Here is a 10,779-nt window from a genome sequence, read left to right as displayed (position 1 = left end):
TGCTAGGGAGCAAGCAGCCACAAGATTAAAGCAAGATCTTAAGATTCAGTATAAAGGTTTTATGAGTAAATAAGAGTAAAGGAGAAACAATTTTCACTGGCAGAAGGGTTGGTAACCAGATGACAAGATAATGGGTGAGAGCCAGAGCAGGGATGAGAAAAAATGGCAAAGCTGAAGCAAGAGGTTAGGCAGCCTATGGAGTGAGGTTGTAAATTTTGAATTGTGTTCTATACATAGTTTCATTTTAGATTGAAGTTCAGGTACATCAGATTAAACATCCAGGTCCAGGATGAACAATGGACAGGTGCACATGTGGTGGGGGGGGGGAACAAGAGGAAAAGAATTAATGAGACCCCAATACTAGATAGTCACCTGAGAACAGTGTGGAAGCAAGTCTTCGATTTCAAGGGACTGCCTATGATGCCAATCAAATAGGGAATTCAGGAGAAACTTTTATAGAGTGGTGAGAATGTGGCACTCTATCACAAGGAGTAGTTGAGGCAAACAGCATAGATGCATTTAAGGGGAACTAGACAAGTGAGAAATGAATAGGATATGTTGATAGGGTGAGAAGAGGCTTGGAGCATAACCACCAACATGGATCAGTTGGGCCAAATGGCCTGTTTGCACTGTACATTCCAGGTCAATGTAGTTATGATTGGAAGCAGATTAGACAGTAACTTAGGGAAATTGGATAAATACAAAAGAACATTTGCAGGGTTATGGGGAAAGTGCAAGGGGAGTCAGACAAATTGGGTTGCTCTTTCAAAGAGCCAGCACAGGCACACCAGGCTGAATGGCCTCCTTTATGCTGTATGATTCTAGGTCAGAAAAATATGCAGACCATAAAAGATTAATACACCACTTGACAACCATCTGTGAAGTGCATTTTAAACTCCAGTAACTACAGAAAGCTGCTTTGCTGACTAAACAAGTTCATTGTTTGCAAATACACATGACCTCACCATTGAACAAAGACAACACAATTAATTTTAACAGTCTTTTGTAAGAAAACAAGGCACTGCAAGACTAGTCAGTCTGGGCCTAACTTCCACTGACACACATTATGGATAGTTCCTAACTGCAAGCAAACTTGAGGGCACCTAAAACTCTGCTGCTTGTGTCCCAACTCATCAAATCCCATTCACCCCTTGGCTCACTGACCTACACTGGCTCAGCAATGTCTCAATTCCAAAACCTTCCATGGTCTCACCCCTCCCTATCTCTAATCTCCTCCAGCCCCACAACCACCCCACTAGAGATATCTACACTTGAGCACTAGCATGGGCTTGACAGGCTGAAAGGCCTGCTTCTGTGCTGTAACCATTCTAGGATTCCAATTCTGGACATGATCACTGACTATAATCACTCAAACATTGGTGGCCATGCTTTCTGTTGCCAGAGGCCCCAAGCTTTGGTATTCCCTCCCCAACTCCAAGATGTTTCTTAAAACCTACTTTGACCAAGCTTTTGGTCACATGTCCCAATATGTGGCTCCATGTCAAATATTGTTTCATCAGCAGTCCCTCAAATCAAGGAAGACTTGCTTCCACTCTGAAAAAGAGTTCAAGTGACTGAACAGTTCAAAACAGGACTTTATATTTAATGAAGCCAGAATGAAATACAGAGACTGTCATAAAAGGAAAACTAAACTTATGAAAAAGTTGCTGCCATGTAGTTTATATTCTATGTTAAGATTTGTACTAGAGATTTAAACAGTAAAAGGTTTTGAAGTTAAAACATTCATAATCAGACTTTCCTTTAAATTTTAATTTGCAATCTGGAATTTTTAAATCTGGAAATATCAGATGTAAATGATCAGATTAAATTGTCTGTTAGTTTGTTGCATTCTCAACCCCTAGCCTCATCTCTGACAAGCATTTAATCATATTGTCTGGGATAAAACTAAACTATTTGACATCCTGTCTCAACTGCCTAAAGAATTATTGAAAAATAATGGATTGATATTGGGGTAGCAATTCATCTTGAGGCACATTGAATCTTGAATGTAAATTGTGATTCCTTTTGCTTGTAGTAACTGGAAAAATAAAATTTGTAGCATTTTAAATGAATTCTTCATTAGTGAAGTATCCTTATGTTGTATAGAACTTGTGGTTTAGTGAGGGGCTATGATCTGGGGCCCAGAAGCAGCACAGGCCAGCCCACATCGCAATGTGTGCACACTCAATTTGTGCAGCAGAGCTGGTCTCCAGTTAGTCTTGGGTAATCCTTGCCACTGGACAAAGACCTAGCTCTGTCAAGCCCATATAGTGGTTGGTGCACAATGGCCACCATACATTAAAAAAATCCACAGGCATCTTCCACCCTTCACGATGTAGCTCTGGAATTTTAGGTCCTTCATTTGAAACACCTGCAAACTCATCCATTTTTGGCATGGAAGCAAGTCATCCTCGCTTCAAGGGACTGCCTATGATGATGACAGGAATTACAGTCTGTCACAGGTGGGACAGACAGCAGTTGAGGGAAAAGGGTGGGTGGGATTGGTTTTGCCACAATCCTCCTTCCGCTGCCTGCGCTTGGTTTCTGCACGCTATCGGCAACAATACTAAAAAACAAGGTGCTCAGCACTCCCAGATGCTCTTCAGCACAAATATTGTGTGTTAATACTGGTGAAGTACCTTGGAAATTTTTATTTTTATATAAACATTATATAAAATACAAGTTGCTGCTGGTGGGACACTTAACCGGAAAAGTTAAAAAAAAAGTCACAAGGAAACTGGCACACAGGTGGAGTGATTCACCACAGCGCGCAGGCGCAGTGGCCAGCAAGCTGATCGGACCACACCGGGGGGGAGGGAGGAGTCACGTGCGGCCCCCTCTCAGCCAGTCCACCCCTGCACTGACCCCCGGGGGGAGGGGGGCGCGACGTACGTCACACCCCCCCTGCGCATTAAGCACAGTCCCCGATAGCCTGCAGCCAAAATTCCCCCCCCCCCCCCCTTAATCCCAACCAATATCGATCCTTCCACCCATTCCAGCGATCGGCGCGACAGTTCACCCGGGAGCGGCGGCGGCGGGAGCAGCGGCGGCGGGCGAGGACACGGCAGGTGTAACGAGGCGGTATAAAACCCGGCCAGAGCCAGCTCCAGCTCCGGAGAAGCCGGCTACACCCTGACACACTCGCCGGCTCCGACAAGCCCCGGTTAGACCGACACCCGCCGACACCACACACACACACGTCTCCCATAAGCCGGCGAACCCCCGGTATTTCCCCACACCCACCCAGCTCGACAGCCGGGCTACACCCCACACAAAAGCTCAGCCCGGCAACCTCCTCGCCCGACTCGGTACGACAGCCCCGAGCCCGGCCCTCCCAACACCCGCCGCAAGGGCTGTGGAGAGCGGCAGCAAAGCGCCCCTCGACTCAGTCAAGTCAAGTCGGACAGACGGACGGACGCCCGTCAGATTCAAACGAGCTGCGCGCCACTCACAGAACGTTCTGGAAGCTCCAGGATGGTAATCAGCAGCAACAACAACAACAACAAAGGCGCGGCGGCGGCGCTCAGACCCGGGCTCCTCCTCATGGCTGGGCCGGGTAGGTACTTGTGACTCTCTCGAAGGAAGGCCGCTGATTCTCAGCCTCCCTTCCGCCGCCCCTTTTTATATCACTCATCCTCTGGGCCGAAGTTCAATTGAAACGCAGCGGCTCGCCCAGCTCCTTGACTTTCCCCCCACCCTCCTTGCTCCCATTGGCTGATTAGGGCCAGCCCCGCCCCTACCCAACTCCAATCAACCAATCACAGGAGGCCATTCAGCCCATCTCCAGGCAGGGGGACACGCCAACGCCGACAACAACAACTTGTATTTATATAGCGCCGAAACAACAACAACTTGTATTTATATAGCGCCACTGAGGGCAGTGAAACGTCCCGAGGTGCTTCGCAGGAGTGTTATGCGATTAAGAAAAACTTTTGACACCGAGCCCGCCTAAGGAAAAAGCAGCACAGGTGACCAAAAGCTTGGTCAAAGAGGTGGGTTTTAAGGGGCGGTTTGAAGGAGGATAGAGAGGCGGAGAGGTTTAGACAGGGAGTTCCAGAGCTTGCGTCGCAGGCAACAGAAGGCACGGCCACCGATGGTTGAGCGATTATTATCAGGGCTAGAAACATAGAAAATAGGTGCGGAACTAGACCATTTGGCCCTTCGAGCCTGCACCACCATTCAATAAGATCATGGCTGATCATTCACCTCAGTACCCCTTTCCTGCTTTCTCTCCATAACCCTTGATCCCTTTAGCCCTGAGGGCCGTATCTAACTCCCGCTTGAATATAGCCAATGAACTGACATCAACAACTCTGCGGCAGGGAATTCCACAGGTGAACAACTCTCTGAGTGAAGAAGTTTCTCCTCATCTCGGTCCTAAATGGCTTACCCCTTATCCTTAGACTGTGACCCCTGGTTGTGTACTTCCCCAACATCGGGAACATTCTTCCTTCATCTAACCTGTCCACTCGATCCAGTCTCTCCTCATATGTCAGTCCTGCCATCCGGGGAATCAGTCTGGTGAACCTTCGCCGCGCTCCCTCAATAGCAAGAACGTTCTTCCTCAGATTAGGAGACGTAGTGAAACGTCCCAAGGCGCTTCACAGGAGTATTATGCGTTAAAATAAACTTTTGACACCGAGCTGCATAAGTAGAAATTAGGGCAGGTGACCAAAAGCTTGGTCAAAGAGATAGGTTTTAAGGAGCGACTTGAAGGAGGAAAGAGAGGCGGAGAGGTTTAGGGAGGGAGTTCCAGAGCTTGGCGCCTAGGCAACAGAAGGATCAGCCACCGATGGTTGAGTGATTATAATCAGGGATGCTTAAGAGGGCAGAATTAGAGGAGCGCAGAGATCTCGGGGCATTGTGGGGCTGGGAAAGATTACAGAGATAGGGAGGGGCGAGGCTATGGAGGGATTTGAAAATACTGCACTTACTGAGTTCGAGAGAGCCAAAGTACAAAAGGCAAAACTTAGGAACTGATAGGGTTTGTATACAAAAAGAAAGACTTGCATTTGTTATAGAATCATAGAAATTTACAGCACGGAATGAGGCCATTTCGGCCCATCGTGTCCGTGCTGGCCGGCAAAGAGCTATCCAGCCTAATCCCACTTTCCAGCTCTTGGTCTGTAGCCTTGTAGGTTACAGCACTTCATGGGACCTTTCATGACCACCAAAGCACTTTACAGCCAATGAAGTACTTTTTGAAGAAAGGCGTGCATTTATATAGTGCCTTTCAGGACCACTGGATGTAAAATGCCCCAAGGTGCTTCACAGGAGTGTTATAAGACAAAATTTTGACACTGAGCCACATAAGGAGATATTGGGACAGGTGACCAAAAGCTTGGTCAAAGTGATAGGCTTTAAGGAGTGTCTTAAAGGAGGAGAGAGGTAGACAGGCGGAGACGTTTAGGGAAGAAATTCCAGAGCTTAGGGCCTTGGCAGCTGAAGGCACGGCCACCAATGCTGGAGCGATGAAAATGGGGGTTGCTCAAGAGGCCCGAATTATAGGAGTACAGATATTTCGGAGGGTTGTGGGGCTAGAGGAGATTACGGAGATAGGGAGGGGCGAGGCCATGGAGGGATTTGAAAACAAGGATGAGAATTTTGAAATCGAGGCATTGCTTAACGGGGAGCCAACGTAGGTCAGTGAGCACAGGGGTGATGGGTGAACGGTAGCCGTGTTTTGCTGACCTCAAGTTTATGTAGGATAATGGGACTAAAGGCAGATAAATCCCCTGGACCTGATGGCTTGCATCCTAGGGTCTTAAGAGAAGTAGCAGCAGGGATAGTGGATGCATTGGTTTAATTTACCAAAATTCCCTGGATTCTGGGGAGATCCCAGCAGGTTGGAAAACTGCAAATGTAATGCCCCTATTTAAAAATGGAGGCAGACATAAAGCAGGAAACTATAGACCAGTTAGCCTAATATCTGTGGTTGGGAAAATGTTGGAGTCCATTATTAAAGAAGCAGGACATTTCGGAAAGCATAATTCGGTCAGGCAGAGTTAGCATGGATTTATGAAGGGGAAGTCATGTTTGACAAATTTGCTGGAATTCTTTGAGGATGCAATGAACAGAGTTGATAAAGGGGAACCAGTGGATGTGGTGTGTTTGGACTTCCAGAAGGCATTTGACAAGGTGCCACATGAAAGGTTACTGCACAAGATAAAAGTTCACGGGGTTTGGGGTAATATATTAGCATGGATAGAAGACTGGCTAACTAACAGAGAACAGAGAGTCGGGATAAATGGTTCATTCTCTGGTTGGCAACCAGTAACTAGTGGGGTGCCACAGGGGTCAGTGCTGCGACCCCAACTATTTACAATCTATATTAACGACTTGGAAGAAGGGACTGAGTGTAATGTAGCCAAGTTTGCTGACAATACAAAGATGGGAGGAAAAGCAAGGTGTGAGGAGGACAACAAAAATCTGCAAAAGGACATAGACAGACTGAGTGGGCAAAAATTTGGCAGATGGAGTATAATGTTGGAAAGTGTGAGGTCATGCACTTTGGCAGAAAGAATCAAAAATTATTTAAATGGAGAAAGATTGCAAAGTGCTGCATACAGCGGGACCTGAGAGTACTTGTGCATGAAACACAAAAGGATAGTATGCAGGTACAGCAAGTGATCAGGAAGGCCAATGGAACCTTGGCCTTTATTGCAAAGGGGATGGAGTATAAAAGCAGGGAAGTCTTGCTACAGCTATACAGGATATTGGTGAGACCAAACCTGGAATACTGCGTGCAGTTTTGGTTTCCATATTTATGAAAGGATATACTTGCTTTGGAGGCAATTCAGAGAAGGTTCACTAGGTTGATTCCGGAGATGAGGGGGTTGACTTATGAGGAAACGTTGAGTAGGTTGGGCCTCTACTCATTGGAATTCAGAAGAATGAGAGGTGATTTTATCAAAATGTATAAAATTATGAGGGGGCTTGACAAGGTGGATGCAGAGAGGATGTTTCCACTGATAGGGGAGACTAGAACTAGGGGGCATGGTCTTAGAATAAGGGGCCGCCCATTTAAAACTGAGATGAGGAATTTCTTCACTCAGAGGGTTGTAAATCTGTGGAATTCGCTGCCTCAGAAAGCTGTAGAAGCTGGGACATTGAATAAATTTAAGACAGAAGTAGACAGTTTCTTAACCGATAAGGGATTAAGGGGTTATGGGGAGCGGGCAGGGAAGTGGACCTGAGTCCATGATCGGATCAGCCATGATCATATTAAATGTCAGAGCAGGCTCGAGGGGCCGTATGGCCTACTCCTGCTCCTATTTTCCTATTTCTTATGTTCTTACGTTCCAGTAGAATGTGGGGGGCTGGCCACGAGTGCGTTGGAACCGTCGTGACTAGAGTTAACAAAAGCATGGATAAGGGTTTTAGCAGCAGATGAGCTGAGCCAACACAGATACAATAGGCCAAATGACTCCCTCTGCTGTATGTTTCTATGAATCTATTAGTATTTTTGCTCAAAGTTGTCATTTATTTATTTTATTTATTATTCGTTCATGGGATGAGGGCGTCGCTGGCAAAACCAGCATTGATTGCCCATCCCCAATTGACCTTGAGAAGGTGGTGGTGCCGTGAACTGCTGCAGTCCGTGTGGTGAAGGTGCTCCCACAGTGCTGTTAGGGAGGGAGTTCAGGATTGTGACCCAGCGACGATGAATGAATGGCGATATACTTCCAAGTCAGGATGGTATGTGACTTGGAGGGGAACGTGTAGGTGGTGGTCCCATGCGCCTGCTGCCCTTGTCCTTCTAGGTGGTAAGAGGTTGCGGGTTTGGGAGGTGCTGCCGAAGAACATAAGAATTAGGAACAGGAGTAGGCCATCTAGCCCCTCGAGCCTGCTCCGCCAATCAACAAGATCATGGCTGATCTGGCCGTGGACTCAGCTCCACTTACCCGCCCGCTCCCCATAACCCTTAATTCCCTTATTGGTTAAAAAAGCCTTGGCGAGTTGCTGCAGTGCACCTTGTAGATGGTGCACACTGCAGCCACGGTGCGCCGGTGGTGGAGGGAGTGAATGCTTCAGGTAGTGGATGGGGTGCCAATCAAGTGGGCTGCTTTGTCCTGGATGGTGTCGAGCTTCTTGAGTGTTGTTGGAACTGCACTCATCCAGGCAAGTGCAGAGTATTCCATCACACTCCTGACTTGTGCCTTGTAGATGGTGAAAAGGCTTTGGGGAGTCAGGAGTGAGACACTCGCCACAGAATACCTAGCCTCTGACCTGCTCTTGTGGCCACAGTATTTATGTGGCTGGTCCATTTAAGTTTCAGGTCAATGGTAACCTCCAGGATGTTGATGGTGGGGGATTCGGCGATGGTAATGCAGTTGAATGTCAAGGGGCAGTGATTAGACACTCACTTGTTGGAGATAGTCATTGCCTGGCACTTGTGTGGCGCGAATATTACTTGTCACTTATCAGCCCAAGCCTGAATGTTGTCCAGGTCTTGCTGTATGCGGACATGGACTGCTCCATTATCTGAGGAGTTGCGAATGGCACTGAACACTGTGCAATCATCAGCGAACATCCTCACTTCTGACCTCGTGATGGAGTGAAGGTCATTGATGAAGCAGCTGAAGATGGTTAGGCCTAGGACACTGCGCTGAGGAACCCCTGCAGCGATGTCCCGGGGCTGTGATGATTGACCTCCAACCACCACAACCATCTTCCTTTGTGCTAGGTATGACTCCAGCCAGTGAAGAGTTTTCCCCCTGATTCCCATTGACTTCAGTTTTACTCGGGCTCCTTGATGTCACACTCGATCAAAGGCTGACTTGTCAAGGGCAGTCACTCTCACTTCACCTCTGGAATTCAGCTCTTTTGTCCATGTTTGGACCAAGGCTGTAATGAAGTCTTGAGCCGAGTGGTCCTGGCGGAACCTAAACTGGGCATCGGTGAGCAGGTTATTGGTGAGTAAGTGCCACTTGATAGCACTGTTGACGATACCTTCCATCACTGCTGATGATAATTGAGAGTGGACTGATGGGATGGCAATTGGCCGGATTGGATTTGTCCTTTTTGTGCACAGGGCATATCTGGGCAGTTTTCCACTTTGTCAGATAGATGCCAGTGTTGACATCATCATAGGCGGTCCCTCGTATCGAGGATGACTTGCCTCTACGCCAAAAAGGGATGAGTTCACAGGTGTTTCAATGAAGGACCTAATATTTCAGATCCTGAACTACATGTTGAAGGGTGGAAGATGCCTGTGTGTTGATTTTTTTAATGTGTGGTGGCCATTGCACACCAGCCACCACATGGGCTTGACAGAGCTAGGCCTTTATCCAGTGGCAAGGATTAACCAGGACGACTGGAGACCTGCTCTGCTGCACGAACCTAGTGCGCGCACATATCGCAGTGTGGGCTGGGCCCGTGCTGCCCCTGGGCCCTCGGTTCTTCTGGGCCCCGAACTCACGCCTCTCCTGGGCCCTGACCACGTCGCTTCATGATCACTCGCCGCTCCTGCTGTATCTGCCCACGCTCCAATCAGCAACCTGGACCTTGGTGACGTCCAATCCAGTCGCCCTCTTCACAACCGTTACTCTCCAGCACGTGCCGTACCTTGAAGTGATCCCGATCTGCTGATGTTGCCCCTCCCATCTGGTACAGCAATCCCCTCAGTACCGGAATGGAGACATGTCCAATCCAAGAACCGGGCTGAGTTTAATCTTTCTGGGCCTGTGGGGTTGGTTTATATTAGATAGGAGGAGATTGGTGTCAGTGACTGTGGGGTTGGTTTATATCAGACAGGAGGAGATTGGTGTCAGTGACTGAGGCGTTGGTTTATATTCCAGGTTGGGTTATAAATGGTCCGGACCTGCAAGGCCAGTGTTGTAGCTGTACTGGACATCCGAGCCAGGGTGTCCCTGGAGATGGAGCACGCGGTGTCCACCGGTACGCTCGCGGCCTTCCATGAGAGGTGGATGCCGGAAGGACTGGATTGCATCATCACCCCCTGCAACCAAATTTTAATTTGACTGTTTAAAGTTTAAATTGTCAGTTTTAGTGCCCCTTTAATAAGGGGGCATTTAATTTACATTTGTTTTACAGATACAACAAAATAGTTGTAGCTGTACTGGAGGTCGGAAGGCCTCCTCGTAGGACTGCTCCTGAGAATGGCCAAGTAGGCCATCAACTGGTCCAGGCAGCGGACGCTCGAGGGGGTCGTTCAGCCCGACTGCCTGCCTCTCTTCCGTGGTTATATCCGAACCAGGGTGTCCCTGGAAATGGGGCACGCGGTGTCCACCAGTACGCTCGCGACCTTCCACGAGAGGTGGGCGCCGGAGGGACTGGAGTGTATCATCACCCCCGGCAACCAAATTTTAATTTGATTTTTTTTACGTCCAAGGTTTAATTTGTTTAATGTGTCGGTTTTAGGGCCCATTTAATAAGGGGGCACTTGATTATTGTTTCAACTTTAAAATAGTTGTAGCTGTACTGGCCACCTTGCCGTTCGGAGGAGGCGGGGGTCTCCAATGGAGTACTCTCTATGCGGGAGTCCTCCCTTTATTTATTGGGGTCTTGGTTTGGAGGGTGTTGCATGGGGCAGCCCTGTGCAATCGGTTTTTAAGTCGGTTCACGGACTCCCAGACTGCCTGCAATTTCTGCGGTCTGGAAGAGTCCATCTTTCACGTTTATGTAGAGTGTGTGAGGTGGCAGCCCCTCTTCCATTATTTGAGGGGGCTGCTCCTCAAATTCTGGCTGCACTTCAGTCCCACGCTCCTGATCTTTGGGCATCCTGTGCGGAGGGGAGTGGGCAGGTCAGAAGGTCTC

The 10,779-nt window shown here is 48.2% G+C and overlaps 1 protein-coding gene and 1 long non-coding RNA gene across 3 annotated transcripts in view; one reads left to right on the top strand and one right to left on the bottom strand.

Annotated features, from left to right (window-relative positions):
* Nucleotides 1-3,670, bottom strand: part of npc1 (Niemann-Pick disease, type C1) — a 55,814-nt gene extending 52,144 nt beyond the window's left edge. Inside the window, exon 1 of one of the 2 annotated variants that reach the window (XM_070896883.1) lies at nt 3,453-3,670. In XM_070896883.1, the coding sequence (XP_070752984.1) occupies nt 3,453-3,545 (93 nt within the window). In that variant the 5' untranslated portion in view covers nt 3,546-3,670. The remainder of the gene's footprint in view (nt 1-3,452) is intronic. The other variant, XM_070896879.1, reaches the window with a different exon arrangement.
* The window catches only part of LOC139278257 (uncharacterized), a 67,364-nt gene continuing 59,593 nt past the window's right edge, over nt 3,009-10,779 (top strand). The window contains exon 1 of the long non-coding RNA XR_011596225.1: nt 3,009-3,163. This is a non-coding gene — a long non-coding RNA (uncharacterized lncRNA). The remainder of the gene's footprint in view (nt 3,164-10,779) is intronic.

This window comes from Pristiophorus japonicus, chromosome 1 (assembly GCF_044704955.1).
Source record: "Pristiophorus japonicus isolate sPriJap1 chromosome 1, sPriJap1.hap1, whole genome shotgun sequence".
NCBI classification, from domain to species: domain Eukaryota; kingdom Metazoa; phylum Chordata; class Chondrichthyes; family Pristiophoridae; genus Pristiophorus; species Pristiophorus japonicus.
Note: the sequence above shows the minus strand (reverse complement) of the source record. Positions and strands in the feature narration are given on the sequence as shown.